General features: G+C 37.6%; 1 protein-coding gene across 3 annotated transcripts in view; it reads left to right on the top strand.

Moving 5' to 3' along the window:
* The window catches only part of Togaram1 (TOG array regulator of axonemal microtubules 1), a 61,870-nt gene that overhangs the window by 36,944 nt on the left and 8,627 nt on the right, over positions 1-16,299 (top strand). For 2 of the 3 annotated variants that reach the window (XM_028782443.1, XM_028782435.1), the window contains 6 exons: positions 2,879-3,032; positions 6,721-6,826; positions 7,211-7,446; positions 9,608-9,766; positions 13,386-13,512; positions 15,119-15,237. In XM_028782443.1, the coding sequence (XP_028638276.1) occupies positions 2,879-3,032; positions 6,721-6,826; positions 7,211-7,446; positions 9,608-9,766; positions 13,386-13,512; positions 15,119-15,237 (901 nt within the window). Of the gene's footprint in view, positions 1-2,878; positions 3,033-6,720; positions 6,827-7,210; positions 7,447-9,607; positions 9,778-13,385; positions 13,513-15,118; positions 15,238-16,299 lie in introns of those variants that run through there. The other variant, XM_028782450.1, reaches the window with a different exon arrangement.

The raw sequence follows: 16,299 nt of genomic DNA, 5'->3' as shown, positions 1-16,299 counted from the left end.
AAAGGATGTCCTCATCCTCACCCCCCAGACCTCCCCATACTTTAAGTGCTTCTTGGCCGTTCATGATTCCTCTGTTGTGAATCCTCAGTTTAGTTCTATATCCCATTGTTTGATTGGGTTGTTTGGTTTTTTGGAGGCTAGCTCCTTGAGTTCTTTATATATTTTGGATATTAACCCTCTATTGGATGTGGGGTTAGTAAAGATTTTTTTCCCAATTTGCTGATTTGTCTTATTGACTATATCCTTTGCTGTATATAAGCTTTTCAGTTTCATGAGGTTCCATTTATCAATTCTTAATCTTAGAGCCTGGCCCACTGGAGTTTTGTTTAGGAAATCTTCACCCCGCCCTCTTCTACCACCACCCCCCCCCCATGCCAGAGAGGTCAAAAATTGTTCTTTCCATGTCTTTGAAGAATTGTATTGGAATTTTGATGGGGATTGCGTTGAATCTGTAGATTGTGTTTGATTGGATGGCCATTTTCACCATGCTAATTCTACCAATCCATGAGCTTGGGATAGCTCTCCATTTTCTGAGGTCCTCTTTATTTTTTTCTTGACAGACTTGAAGTTCTTGTGGTACAGATCTTTCACTTGTTTGGTTAGAGTCACACCAAGATATTTTTTGTGACTATTGTGAAGGATGTTCTTTCCCTAATTTATTACTCAGCCCATGTATCATTCATATAATGTAAGGCTACTGATCTATTTGAGTTAATTTTATATCCAGCCACTTTGCTGGAGTTGTTTATCAGCTGTAGGACTTCTCTGGTTGAAGTTTTCGGGTCGATTATCTGTATTATCATATCATCTGCAAATAGTGATACCTTGACTTCTTCTTTGCCTATTTTGTATCCCCTTGCTCTCCTTTTGTTGTCTTATTACTCTAGCTAGAACTTTGAGTACTATATTGAATAGATAGATATCAGGAGAGTGGGTAGCCTTGTCCTGTTCCTGATTTTAGTAAGATTGCTTCAAGTATCTCTCCATTTAATTTGATACTAACTGTTGGTTTGCTTGCTGTATATTGCTTTTATTATATTTAGATAGGGGCCTTGAATTCTTAATCTCTCCAATATTTTTAATATGAAGGGGTGTTGTATTTTGCCAAATGCTTTTTCAGCATCCTAGGAGATGCCTGTGATTTTTTTCCTTTAGTTTGTTATATAGTAGATGACATTAATGTATTTTCATATATTGAACCAACCCTGGATCCCTGAGATGATCGTGGTGAATGATGTTTTTGATGTGTTCTTGGATTAGGTTTGTGGGAATTGTATTGAGTATTTTTTCATCAATACTCATAAGCGAAATTGGTCTGAAGTTCTCTTTTTTTGTTGGATCCTTGTGTGCTTTAGGTATCAGTGTTAACTATGGTTTCATAGAATGAATTAAGTCATGTTCCTTCTGTTTCTATTTTGTAAAATAGTTTGAGGTGTATTGGTGTTAGGTCTTTTTTGAAAGTCTGATAGAATTCTATACTAAAACCATCTGATCCTGGGCTTTTTTTTTTTTTGGTTGGGAGACTTTTAATGACTGCTTCTATTTCCGTGGGGGTTATGGGACTGTTTACATGGTTTATCTGATCCTGATTTAACTTTGGTACCTGGTATCTGTCTAGAAAATCATCCATTTCATCTAGATTTTCCAGTTTTCTTGAGTATAAGCTTTTGTAGTAGGATTTGATGATATTTTTAATTTCCTCAATTTCTGCTGTTATGTCTCCCTTTTCAGTTCTGATTTTTTTAGTTTGGATACTGTCTCTGTACCCTCTGGTTTGTCTGGCTAAGGGTTTATCTATCTTGTTGATTTTCTCAAAGAACCAGCTCCTGATTTTGTTGATTCTTTGTATTGTTTTCTTTGTTTCTACTTGGTTGATTTTAGTCCTGAGTTTGACTATTTCCTGCTGTCTACTCCTCTCCTTTTGTTCTTAAAGCTATAGTTTTTTAGCTATCTCAGCCTCAGTCAAACAGCTTCTGTGCTCTAAGCATGTATCTGTCAAAAGTGACAGACTCCTAAGAGCAAATCCTAAGACCAAAAATCACCACCACCAGGAGATGGCTCTGTTCTGGAAGGGGTACAGAAGCTGGAATAGACCGTCTGAAGAAGGCTGCTCACAGTCACAGTGTGGTGCACATGCATGGTGTAGCCTCAGAGTCATTGAAGAGAAAGTGGAAACTCTTTCTGTGAAGGGATGCTTTAATAAGTTCACTATGTAGAATAAATAATTGATCAACCATGATTGGTTTCAAGATTTGTAATAGCTCCTAAAATAATCAAACCCAAAACAGTAACAACAAAAACCCTAGGTCAGCTTGTAGTTCAGGGTTAGAAACATTTTTATTACACTGAATATGTTAATAATTTGAATGTGTACTAATCTCTATATGTTGTTATTGCAACTCAGTGGCTCTCTCAGTTTTAGTTCGTCAAATAGTCTTGCTTTCTCAAATATTCTAATTGGTATATTTCAGCATTTTCTTGTAACTTGGATCTATACTTTATACAGCTATTATTTTGTATGGAAAATTAATATAAAAGATACACTTTGCCAGGCAGTGGTGATGCATGCCTTTATAATCCCAGCACTTGGGAGGCAGAGGCAGGCGGATTTCTGAGTTCGAGGCCAGCCTAGTCTACAGAGTGAGTTCCAGGACAGCCAGGGCTACACAGAGAAACCCTGTCTCAAAAAAACAAAACAAAACAAAAAGATACACTTTTAAATACATGTGATTTATACTTACTGCAAAGTTTTTGTCTGTTTAATAATAAACTTATGCTTATGTTATATGAGAAAATACTCATAGAACACATATAGTTAAATGTGCTTGTATCCTTTATGTAAAGGTTTATTCTTGACTTACTTAATGTTTTGTTTTAGATGAACCATCTCCTGGAGTCATCCCACAATATAAAGAAAGAATGTCTTCTGTCACTTACAGTCCAGAGATAATGGATTCATTAGAACTACGGCCATTTTCCAAACCAGAAATAGCACTTACAGAAGCCTTACGGCTTTTAGCTGATGAGGATTGGTAAGCTAGCAACCCTTCCTAATATTCTTCATAGTGTCACTGAAGATTATTTTAGTTCTTAGGCATCTGAGCCTTTTGAATATATTAATGTAGCTACCTCTGGCCCAGATGTATTAGCAATTATGTTTTAACTTCTATGTCATAAGGGCATAGTTCCGCTTCATTATGTTATGTAAAACCTTTGGTATTGGACTATACATCTCATAATTAACTTGAAATTTAACGTATAACAAGCAATTTTAGAAACAACTACAGCATCAGGATTTTAATCCCAGCACTCAGGAGGCAGAAGCATGTGGATCTCTGAGTTTCCGGCCAGCCTGGTCTAAGAGTGAGTTCTAGAACAGCTGGGACAAGTCAAGACAGAGAAACCCTGTCTTGGAGGGTTTGAGGGGATCCCAAATTCTGTAAATACTTGGCAGGGTTTCAGCTGGAGCATCTGGTAGCATTTTTTTTCCTCATATTCTCCTGGATCCCCTCAAATAGCTTACAGTCCAGTTGTAAACCTCATCTTCAGTCCTCCTCTGCCAGACTCTGTGCATCAACATCAAACTGTGCCGTTGAGCTCGGGGTCTTACTCACTGGTCACACACATGCCCTGAGCCCTTAGATTGAGCCCCAGTACTAAAAAAAAAATAGTGTTATAATGTATGTCTTCTATTTTAAAATCTTACTATACTGTACGCATTGCCCATTTCTACCTCCTCCCCTTTAAACTAAATGTTCTAAAAAAAAAAAAGTGAGTCTTCGTCTCTACAGTTTTACCTCCTGTCTACTTCTTAACCTCCTTTAATTGTCTTTCAGTTAGGACTCACATCACTAACACTATAGTCACTATTTTGTTAAATCTACTCTATATTTTTTTGTTGTCTTGGTAAATTCACTTTGCCTTAGAAAGGTCTGCCTGTTGGGTTTTTTTCTTACTGTAGTGCTTTCTGATTCTTTTATTCTGTTTTAGGAGTACTGTGCAATTCAGTCCTCTGGTGTTCTCCAAGCTACATTCATTTTATATATCAGGGGTAGTCTTTCCTTGGCAACTATCTTCTGTAAATCACCAGAGAGTATATATTTTAGATGGCAGATATCTCTGTTGTGAGCTCTCAACTCTGCTGTTGTATATTAGATAGCTTGAGATACTGTACACTTACAATCAGAGCGCCTGAGAAGTGGCAGCAGGGAGCCAGACTCTACTGCATAGTGAGTTTGAGCCAGCATGGGCTATATAATACCTTGTCTTTCCCCACCACCGCAAACCCACAAGCAAGAAGACAATAGAATATATGAATTTACAACTGTCTAAGGCTGGAGAGGTGGCTCAGTGATTTAGAACACGTGTTGCCATTGCAGAGGACCTGATTATGATTCCCAGTATCCATGTTGTGGCTCAGTCATCTGTACCTACAGCTCCACAGGATCTGACACCCTCTTCTGGACTCCGTGAACTTCTCTCCATCCACCTTAGGCTCATCCACCTTAGTGTTTGCAAGGGACCACAGTAAAGAAACTACTGACAGGACCACTCTATTTGGGGAAGGTTCTTATTGTTGGTAAGAGAGAGTAAAGATCCAGGAGCATCTGAAAGAGCCCAGGGCAGAAAGGAAAGCAGACTGGACATAGCCAGGGCTTGGGAAGTGGAAGAGTGGAGAGAGCAAGAGAGAGCATAGTGAGAAAGCGCAGGGAGACAAGTCATGTACGTGAAGGAGGGTGAGCAGAGTTCAGCTGGAGCTGGTGTCTAGACACATGGGGAGCCTGAGGCCTAACATTTCTGTTCTTGTTGTTGTTCTTATCTGTCTTCAGCTCATGCTTAGGTAGTCAGATCAGTGAGACTCTCTGGGGATAGCTGCTGACGTTCCTGGCAGGCACAATTGCTCAGCAGACTTCTTGATCCTCTGGCTCATAGTTTTTGTTTTGTTTTGTTTTGTTTTTCTTGCTCCCTCTTCTATACTGCTCCCTGAGCCTTGGGGATGTAAAGCTTGACAAAAACAGAAGGAAAATAGAGGTCTAAGAAGATATAAAACAAACAATTTTAATTAATATGAAAATGACACATAATAAATTTTGCAAACATAACTATTATAACTGTAGTCCATATGTGAAGCCGAAGACTTAAAATATTTTTAAAAACACAGATATATTATGTACAGATGAAAATTTTACTTTTTGAGATGACAGATATACTGAATGGAATTAACTGATGACTAGACATGGTAGAAGAAAAGAGTGATAAATCTGAAGGCAATATAAAAAGTAATAAAAGCACTGAAAATATAGATTGAGGAAATCTATAAAATACCGTGGATAAAATACCTGCCCTGCAAAAATGAGAATCAGAATTTGAATCCTCACGCATTTACATAAATGCCCACCACAATTCCAGTGCTCAGAAGTCATGAGATACATGAGGCTCCTGGTCCAAACGGCAGCTACGTAACTGAACTGGCAAGCTCCGGTGTCAAGTGTCTATGTACCCTGTTTGGATACCTAGAGAGTAATTGATGAAGATACCCAGTTTTGATCTCTTGCTTTTCCACTCATATCCACATGTGTGTACACACAAATAATACATATACACATGCCAGGCAGGACTAGAATAAGACCACCACCACAACAACAATAAACAACAACAAAATTAGGCTAGTGAGATGGCTCAGCAGGTAAAATCGCTAGCATTGTAAGCCTGACAGCCTGAGTTGGATCTAAGAAGCCATGGTAGAGAGAACCAACTCCCAACGGCTGTCCTTTGACCTCCATATACATGCCATGGTATGTGCCCATACTCACACATAGTGCACACATGGTGGACACCAGCAGTATTACCAACTAAACTTGTTTCATACTTCACATTCTTTATACATAGAAATGAAAATCATCAACTATGATGTTACGCCTAAATAACAGCTGAGTCCCAACCTCCTTTATTAGCGTCTACCCTTCATCAGACCCCTTAAGTCTGAAAATGAAAGACAAAAATACAAACTATAGAAATCACTATGTTCGCCGGGCGGTGGTGGCACACGCCTTTAATCCCAGCACTTGGGAGGCAGAGGCAGGCGGATTTCTGAGTTTGAGGCCAGCCTGGTCTACAGAGTGAGTTCCAGGACAACCAGGGCTACACAGAGAAACCCTGTCTCGAAAAACCAATAAATAAACAAACAAACAAACAAATAAATAAATAAATAAATAAATAGAAATCACTATGTTCATTTTCACTGCTCTGAGTCATTTTCTTACCAGGGAGCTCACAAGTAGCTTTGTCTTCCTTTTCCTCTTACTGCTTTTCTTAGCTTGATTTCTTATTTGTCTCCTAGTCTCCAGAAAGAAGATGCCACTTTTACTGAGAAAAATAATAACTTAGCTTGACTGTTATGGTGGATTTTATTGTTAAAATTTTATAGAGAGATTATTTTGGGGATTACTAAATAATAAGCTAAGAAATAAGAAAATAATTTCCTCATTGCCAAAAAAAGAGAAGAAGAGGAGGAGGAGGAAGAGGAGGAAGAGGGGGAGGAGGGGGAGGAGGAGGAAGAAGAAGAGGAAGAGGAGGAGGAGGAGGAACAGGAGGAACAGGAGGAAGAGGAGGAGGAGGAAGAAAAATAATAGAAAAGAAAGCAAGAAAAAAAAAAGACATTGGAGATTCTGTTCTAACTAAATCCTGTTTCAAATGATTTTGTCATTTCTATGTCCACAGGGAGAAGAAGATGGAGGGACTGAATTTTGTCCGATGCTTGGCTGCTTTTCATTCCGACCTGTTGAACACAAAATTGCATGAAACAACCTTTGCAGTAGTTCAAGAGGTAATGCTTTGTGATAAATTGAGGATTGTCTGATTAATTACACTTAACTTGATTTTCACATTGTTTAGACAACTCTACATTTCCTGATTTGAATGTACTTATATATAAAGTAGAGAATACTTAATTTGTAATATTTGAAAAGATATTTGATGTTGATTTTTTAGGATATATAACAATACATAATCATGACCAGGCATATTGGTGCATGCCTTAATCCCAGCAGTGAGGAGGCAAATACAGGCTGATCTCTGTGAGTTTAAGGGCAGCATTGTCTACATAGTAAGTTTCAGGATGACTTTAGTTTAAATGCTAAAGACGAATTACAGAGTGATATTGCTGAGTTTCTAACATGTGAAAAATTCTGTTTCATAATTGTTTTTTTAGGTGAAAAATTTACGCTCTGGAGTGTCCCGGGCTGCTGTGGTGTGCTTAGGTGACCTTTTTACATACCTGAAAAAGAGCATGGATCAAGAACTAGATACTGCAGTAAGAGCTTTGTTGCACAAGTCTGGAGAATCGAATACATTCATAAGGGAAGACGTTGACAAGGCATTGAAAGCTATGGTTAATAATGTAACTCCTGCACGGGCAGTCACTTCTCTCATCAATGGAGGACAGAGGTAATGTTCAAAGTCATCTGGAAATACCCTCAAACTACAGATTAAATTGTGCTTCTGTGGATAGTGAGGATAAAAGCAAATTTTGCACAGATACTTTCTAAATGATAACAATCCTGTGTTAAGCATAAAAAGAACCATAATATTGTTTTTCTAATAATATCACATATGTTCAAAGATCTGAAACTAAGTAAAGCTTAACTATTGTCAGTCATGTTCTTCAGTTCTGAGAGCATTGGGACTTTAGGTAAGATAATAGGCTAGAAGCTGTCTCTGAGGCTGGCATGGAAATGGAACTCTAATCATAAAGGCATTTATAACTTCAAATAGACTTGACCAGAAAAGAACCTTTTCATGGCAAATCATAGTCAAGATGTAAAAAGGCATAATGAATCCCGTTATTATATATTAATTAATGATGCTAATAAAAATATTGTCAAAAATGCAAAGCGGAGAAACACTATTAAAAGCTATGATGAAGGGTCTGGTAAGAGGGCTCAGCTGGCAAAGCTGCCTGCCAGCATGCTTGATGACTTTTGGTTGGTCCTCAGTACGTACATGCTGCAAGATGCAAACAATTCCCTCGAGTTGTCCTCTGACCTCCACACTCCTTCAATAGCATACATATTCACACACATGTACTCAGATGTACATACACACTTTTAAAAATGACTTCAACAACAACAACAAAAACCCTTACAGCTAACGTATAAAGACAGGCACCTGAAAATAACATCACATGTCTCACAGCTCAAGACCCAGAAAACATGGCTATAGTTTAAGCCATAAAAGTAAATAGCTGCCAACCAAGACATATGATAAAGCTATCTTTTAACTCTGATGGAGAAATGAGGATCTTTCAACATAATGCACAAACAGGCAATTCATGATCACCAAGCTAGCCCTGAGGAAAACACTCAAGGAGTACTGTACAATCAAGAAGAAAGTCAGTCATGTGAGCACAGGAAAGAATACATCTCATGAGAGAAGAGATGAACATGAGAAAACCCTCCATTCCTGGCACAGTAAACAAGCCCTAATATGAATAGGGAAAAGAGAAGAACTAGCACTAATCCACCCCACCAGAACCAGTTAACAAAACTGCCAAGTACCTGCCTTTCCATAATATCTATAACTAGAGAGAGGCACCATTAACAGACACAGGTCATTTGGGTGTGCTGCTGCATGCTTTCATCTTAGCCCTCAGATGGCAGAAGGCAGGTAGACATCTGAGTTAGAAATTAGCCTGGCCTGCCTAACAAGCTCCTGACTAAACAGAGCTATGTAGTGGAAACATGCCTCAAAATAAATAATAAAAGTACAAGTTGCAGACCAGCTGATGAGATTAAATTCCAAATTTGTTTATAGGAAGCACACCTCACTGGAAGAGATACCAACTGAGAGTCAGAACATGGATGTCAGCCTTTGAAGTATAAACAAATGTACCCATGTTGACACCTAATGAAGTAGAGTTCAAACCACAGCTTGTCAGAAGAGATAATGATAATACATATTCATGAAGGGAACAGTTTATCAAGAAGTTACAGTCATTACAAATGTACTTAATGTTGAGACTCCTAACTTCATCAAAGACACACTAAACAGAATGAAAGATCAGAAAGGTCTTGATGCAGTACTAGTGTGTGTCTTTATTTTCTTATCAAGTCTTTTAATAGGTCAGCGAAACTAATAATCAACAAAGAAACCTGAGTGCTAAACTTGAGTAGAAGATGAGCTAGCTCAGCAGGTAATGGCCTCTGCTGCCAACCCTGGCTGCTGTCCCAGACCCTCCCTCCACACGTGCACACTGACGTGTGTGCTTCTACAGTCACACCCCACACACACTATAACACAGAATTTAATAGCTGTCTGCAGAATGTGCCATCTCACAGCTCTGGAATACCTGGTTTTTTACAGCATACCATAGAACCTCTAAAATTGATCACAAAATAGACAGTAAAGCAAGTCTTAATAAATACAAAAAATATCGACATTTTTGATGTATCTTCTTGGTGACAGATAATATGAAACCTTTGTCATTTTAATCTTTTAGGAATATTAGTGAGTTGTTAAATTTTTAACAAATTAAATTTGTTGAACATTAGTATACTCTTGGAAAATAGTTCATGCCTCAGCTTACATATCCTTGCATGTTTTCTTGTAGCCATCTGCACATTGCAGTAAGAAGATGCACTGCCCAGCACTTGGCAGATGTAGTAGAATGTATGGAACCAGAGCGGATTTCATCTGGAACAAAGGATATGGCGGATCGTTTGTTGCCTGCTGCTGCTAAGTTTGCTCAAGACAGTTCACAAGAAACCAGGTGAATAACTGGTAATATTTTCTAAGTCTTTTCTTTTTCATAATTAAAAATATACACTTACTCATTTTGTGTGTGAGGGCAGGGGAACACAAGTGTGCCATGGAATACACATGTCATGGTGTGCACATGAAAGTCAGAGCAGTTTGCTAAGTCTCCCTCTACCACGTGGGTTCTTGGGGTTGAATTCAAGTCACCAGGCTTGAAGGCCAGTGCCTTTACACACACTGAAAATTTAGAAATAAGGCTTTAGAAGGTGGAGATTTTTGAAAAGAAATAAACATTCTTCTGAATGGAAAAATGATAGATACTGGGGATAGTTTATTTACCAATTTGTAAGTGATACTGAACAAACACATAGTGAATTTTTCAAATTTACAGATGTCATTTCATAGTTCTTAGTAAGACTTTACATCATTGAAGGACACAAGACTAGAATGAGCAAGAAAGAGGCAGAACTTTATTGTGGGCAAAAGTCACATAAATTTTGGGAAAAATTAGGTGCTTAAAGCAATTAGATAAAAATCAGAGAAAGAAGTACACATGTCAAATATAGGAATAATGTTTAACAACATATTAGCAACAGAAAATAATGTATTTATACTTACAATATTATATAAATTTCTGACGACTGTTACTTGAACCAGTCTAGGAAGGTTAATAACAATCAGCTAAAGAAGGCAAGAGTATTTATAGCATAATACCTAGAGTGGTGGCATACCGCCAGACTGTCTCTGAGGCACCAGCTCACAAATAATGACAGACCTTTTATTAATAAGAATGCTTTAGGCCTTCGCTTAGGCTTGTTCCCAACTAGCCCTAAACTTAAATTAACCTGTTTATTTTAATCTGTGTTCTCCCATGTGGCTCCTTAACCTCTCCTCAGTTTCTTACATCCAACTTCCTCCAAGTCTGACTCTTTCCCTGGGTGTTCTACCTAGTCTCTCCTGCCTAGCTATAGGCTGTCAGCTCTTTATTAAACCAATTACCTGAGGTTAGTCACTTTAATTAGAAGAAGATGTTTACAAAATATGATGAAGATAACTGCTTCATACACAGTACACAAGAATAGTTTTCCAACATCAGCAGAAAATTTTTATTTAGTCAGAAACCTAGGGGTAAGTTCCTTTCCTATATCACTATTGCCCTTTAGTAAGTTATTTGTTTAGTCTTTGTTGATCAGTTTTGTAAGTTTAGGAAGGATGGACATGGTAAGCAGTCTAAGCATGGGGAAAATGCATAGGTTTAGGAAGTGGTGATGCATGCCTTTAATCCCGGCACTCGGTGTGCAGAGCAAATGAATCTATGGGTGATCAGCCTAGTCTACACAGTGAATTCCAGGTCAGCCAGGACTATATAAAGAGACCCTGGGTTTTTTTGTTTGTTTTTTCTTTTGTTTTGGAGTTCTTTTAATTTGTTTTTTTTTTTTGAATTTTATTGTTGCTCTTTTTGTTTTTTTGGTTTTTTTTACACTAATTTAAAAATGGAAAGAGCATTCTTTGTTCAAGAAAGTTAAAGAATCTAAAATGTTTTGACCTTGTAAGATAGTGATGTCTGTTACTCATATGTCTAGAGTTAATCTTGTAGGATCCCTTATTACCAAAAGCTAATTTTGAGAGTAAATGCACTTTCTATTGTTATGTAAGAAATCAGCACAAATGTAGCAGTGTCAGGCTACTTCAGTTATTCAGTTCTTTACTGGAGAAGTCTAGCATGGCCCCACTGAGTCCCCTGCTTAGTGTTCCATATGGTTAAAATAAAGTTGATGGCAGAATTCGGCTGTTTCTAGAGGTCCTGTAAAGTAAACCACTTGAATTCCCCCATTGTAGAATCTCTCTTACCTCTTGTTCCATCAGTACCCACAGAAAGCTTTCTAGTTCTAAGGACAGTCTGATTATATGAAGCCCATCCACAAGGGATATTTCATACAAATTTCAGGAATTTGAGTAAGAAAGCTTAGGGAAACCATTTAAAAAGTTCCATAAGCCCAGTGGTGGTGGTGCATGCCTTTGATCCCAGCATTCAGAAGGTAAAACCAGGTGGATCTCTGAATATGAGGCCAGCATGGTCTTCAGAGTGAGTTCCAGGACATCTGGGGCTACACAGAGAAACCTTGTGTTGAAAAAACAAAACATACAAAAACATTTAGAAAAATCCAAGAGAGCCAGGCATAGTAATACTGTAATTTTAAAACTCAGGAAGCTGAAGCAGGCAGAATGATCTCAAGCTCAAGGATAGCTGGGCTGTTTAGCAAGGCTCTGCTTCAAAACAAAACAAGAGTTCAAGAGCATGAAATCATTGACTAGTAAGAAAGAAAGAATTCCTAGTGGCTATATGCTATGTGTCCTTATCTTTTACTAGCCCCACCCCTTTTTGTTCTGTTTTTCCATTTTGTGCCGGGGTTAACGTAGAGCCTTATAGACTAGGAAAGGGCTGCGCTGCAGAGCCTGTGTTCTCTGCAGTTGGGACAGTATAAAATGCTTACAGTTAGTCTGTGGGTTTTACCAGTGATCAGGTTTTTAGGTCAGTTGTTCGATTTCTTATTTGTTTTAGCCTTTCCCATATTTCTGAGCATTATGGCAGACCTGTTTTTGTCTTAATAGTCTAGGCTAACAGGTTGAATTGTTCTTGAAGTTACAGTTGGGTAGGTATACTTACCTGAATAGTTATAGACCTTATTCTATTTGTGGGGAAAGTTCCTGATCTCTGCTGTCATGTGCTTTTCTTCAGTTTTATTACTGAGGAAATCTGGTTGTCAGACTGTCCTGAGATCATTCTGTTCTCACAAGAACTTGTCTTTTGAGTCTTATAGTTTCCTGTATTGACACTTGTCAGCACAAGTGTGTGTAACTGTGACTTGTCTAAGCACCAGTCCTTCTTTAGGAGTAATACTGTGGTACTAAGATCTCTGTCCCGAGATGTCTCCAGTATGCACCTCTTTGATGCCTGATGTTCCACTATTAGATTGACATCTGGCTTCTTTACCGTAAGAGGGTTTGGCTTAGTTTTATGTAACATAATTCTAGCTTGAAGACTATCCCGCTGTTTTAGTAGCATAGTAACCTTAACTGTGTCACCTAACAGTGGGTTCATTTTTAAAATTTGTATCTTAAATAACAGAGAATAGAATTTTGAAGAGTGGCATCCAGGTAAGTTTGTGTTAGGAAAGGAGAGAGAGGAGTCAGAAAGACAGGAAGTAGAGAAGGTTAACAAACAAAGGCCTTTTGGCTGGTGAAGAGCAGCAAGGTCCTTTCAGGAGGATGCTAAGATAGAGATGATACACTTCCCTTAGCTCTCAATTCTGCAGAATGCAGGCTTAAATATGGACTGCTATGCATACACACACACACACACACACACACACACACACACACACACAAAAATCAAGAATTGCCAAACTTTGTACTTCCCTTCTGACTTATGACTGAAAGATTTAAGCTGCAGTGCCTTTAAAAGGGAACAGATGTGAGAGCAAGGGGCTGCTGTTGTCTCAAGGACACTCAGAGATTTATCTACCTAAGGGGTTAGCAGTCTTTCTGTCCATAGCCCCTATCCATTGGGAAAAGTATATCAGGGACAGAAACTGAATTTGTTAATATATGTATTTCTTACAAATCCATAGGTATTATGGTCGAAAGATGCTTTTCCTCATGATGGGTCATCCTAACTTTGAAAAACTACTTGAAAAGTATATCCCATCCAAAGATTTGCCATATATTAAAGAATCCGTTAAAAATTTACGGCAAAAGGTATGTAAATAAAGTTTGTAATGTAAAACAATTTTTAAAACAAAGCTTATAAGCCAGGTGTTCACAGCGTTTGAGAGGCAGAGGCAAGAAAATCAGAGGGGTATCCTCAGCTGCATATTGAGTGCTGGCTTAGCCTTGGCAACATAATACCTAGTCTCAAAAACAAACAAACAAACAAAAAACAAAAACAAAACAAAAAACCTCCAAATAAATAAAGTAATAGATTAAGAAATAAATAAGTAAAAATAAATACAAGGTTTATTTTTCCTTAAAGATAAAGAATATAAACAATTAAACATTTGGTTTTTTTAGATTATTCTTATGTTCCCTATTTTGAAATAGGGCTACACTGCAACTCTAAGTAGATATATGTACACTTGGCCCTAAAGAGCAAATGTCCATTGCTTATTAAGATTTAAATGATGAGGCCGGAGAGAGGCCTCAGTGGTTAAGAGCACAGGCTACTCTTCAAGAGGACCCACGTTCAGTTCCCAGCACTTACGTGGTGGCTTACAACTGTCTCTAACTTGAATTCCACAGGACCAGTGTCTTCTTTTGGACATCTTCTTCCGGACCATGCAAACATGTGGTGCACAGACATACAGATAGAAAAACACATAAAATAATAGTGAAAATAATGATGTTAGGACATTGTTTGAAGAAAACCTTAGCTGGATTGATAGCTCAGCAGTTAAGAGCATTGACTGCTCTTCCAGAGGTCCTGAGTTCAAGTCTCAGCAACTACATGGTGGCTCACAACCATCTATAATGGAATCTGATGCCCTCTTCTGGTGTGTCTGAAGACAGCTACAGTGTACTTGTCATATATATAAAATAAATAAATAAAATCTTTTTTTTTTTAAATCTCCAAGCTAGGAAAAAAAACGTATTTGGTAGGCTATTGTTTGTTATGTTAGAACTGTAAGACTCGGATTAAAATTCAAACCTCATAATAGTCAGTACAGTTCATTTCTGTAACTACAATGTTTATTTTTATAAAATGAGCATAGTAGTAAAATGTAAAAAAATACATCTTAATGTGCTTAATATACAATTTTTATATTGTAACTTCATGTCACTTTTTAAATGACCTTGGGCTAAGGACTCAATTATAAAGGGACATACAAATATATATAGTAACAAGCATTTTAGACTAATTTTTCTGCCTATTAATATTGACTGTTTCATAGAAAACTTGCTCATATAGAACTTACTAAAATAGCCATGCAAAGAAATGACTAAAATGAAGTTGATTGTATTTGTGAGTCATTTCAAGTACAATAAATAGAAAAATGTTTAATTTTGTGTGTGTGTGTGTGTGTGTGTGTGTGTGTGTAGTGAGAATATTATGGTGAGCATGTGGAGGTTAGAGAACAACTTTGTAGAATTAGTTCTCCCCTCAACTCAGCTTTTGAATGGGTTTCGGGGAGAAAAGTCTGGCCATCAGGCATGCACAGCAAGACCTTTCACCTACCCACTGAGCTCTCTCTCCAGGCTCCATAGAATTGTGACTGTGTTTTATCAGAGCTGCTTTGAAAAGTCAATTTGTAAGCTATTCCACTGCTAGTTTTAAGATGTCTCCCATTGACTTTGTGTTTAATTATAGGGTTTGGGAGAGATACCACTAGACACACCATCAGCAAAAGGAAGGCGATCTCATACTGGCAGTGTTGGGAACACAAGATCATCATCTGTTTCTCGAGATGCGTTCAGTTCTTCTGAGAGGTAACATGATCTGATCGTCCACAGTGTTTGAGAAGTGACCCTCATTATCTCAACTGGATGTTCTAATGATTTATCTCTGTAGGAAAGAACATTTTAAAACAAAGCTGGTTTTAGTGTATTTAACTAGATATCTATAATGCCAACTCAAAAATTAATATTGTTGACTTTTTATTAAGTATTATTGTATGCACAATTTTAAGCTATTAAACAATCATTATATACTGATAATAGAATTTTTTAAATCTTTCAAACTATCAATATAGTTTCTATTACCTACTTTCTAAAAATAAAATTTTAAATTACGTTGCTTATTTTGTGTGTGAGCATGTCTTTGGAAGGGGAAGCATGTGCCACAGTGAGTATGTGGAAGTCAGCAGACAATTTGTAAGAGTCAGTTCTTTTTTCACTATGTGAGTCCCAGTGATTGAACTCGGGGCCTCAAGCTTCAATTCTTATAATTCAAAAATCATACCAAAGAGGTCATAATGAGTTTTCTAGAGTTTAAAAATTGTATTATCAACATATTATGGTTGTTAAGTTACTTAAGTATATTATAAATCTTGAAGGCCCCTGTCTATTTTTAATGTATTTTAAAGAATGTTTATGTATAGGTGCATAGGTGTCCTAGTTATAAAACACTATGACCAAAGTGACTTTGAGAGGAAAGGGTTTATTTGGCTTAAGCTTCCACATTATTGTTCATAATTGAAGAAAGTCAGGACATGAACTCAATCAGGGTAGGAACCTGGAGGCAGGAGCTGATACAGAAGCCATGGCAGAGTGCTGCATACTGGCTTGCTCCTCGTGGCTTATTCCCCTGCTTTTTTATAGAACCCAGGACCACCAGCCCAAGGATGACACCACCCACAATGGCCTTGGACCTCCCATGTCATTAAGAAAAATGCCTACAGTCCAACCTTATGGAAGGAAATTTTCAACTGAGGTTCTCTTTACTCAGATGACGATAACTTTTGTGTCAAGTTGACATAAAACTAGCAAGCAAAGATAGATACTAAGATAGATAGATAGATAGATAGATAGATAGATAGATAGATAGATAGA

The sequence above is a fragment of the Grammomys surdaster genome, unplaced genomic scaffold (genome assembly GCF_004785775.1).
Source record: "Grammomys surdaster isolate TR1022 unplaced genomic scaffold, NIH_TR_1.0 98, whole genome shotgun sequence".
NCBI classification, from domain to species: domain Eukaryota; kingdom Metazoa; phylum Chordata; class Mammalia; order Rodentia; family Muridae; genus Grammomys; species Grammomys surdaster.
Note: the sequence above shows the minus strand (reverse complement) of the source record. Positions and strands in the feature narration are given on the sequence as shown.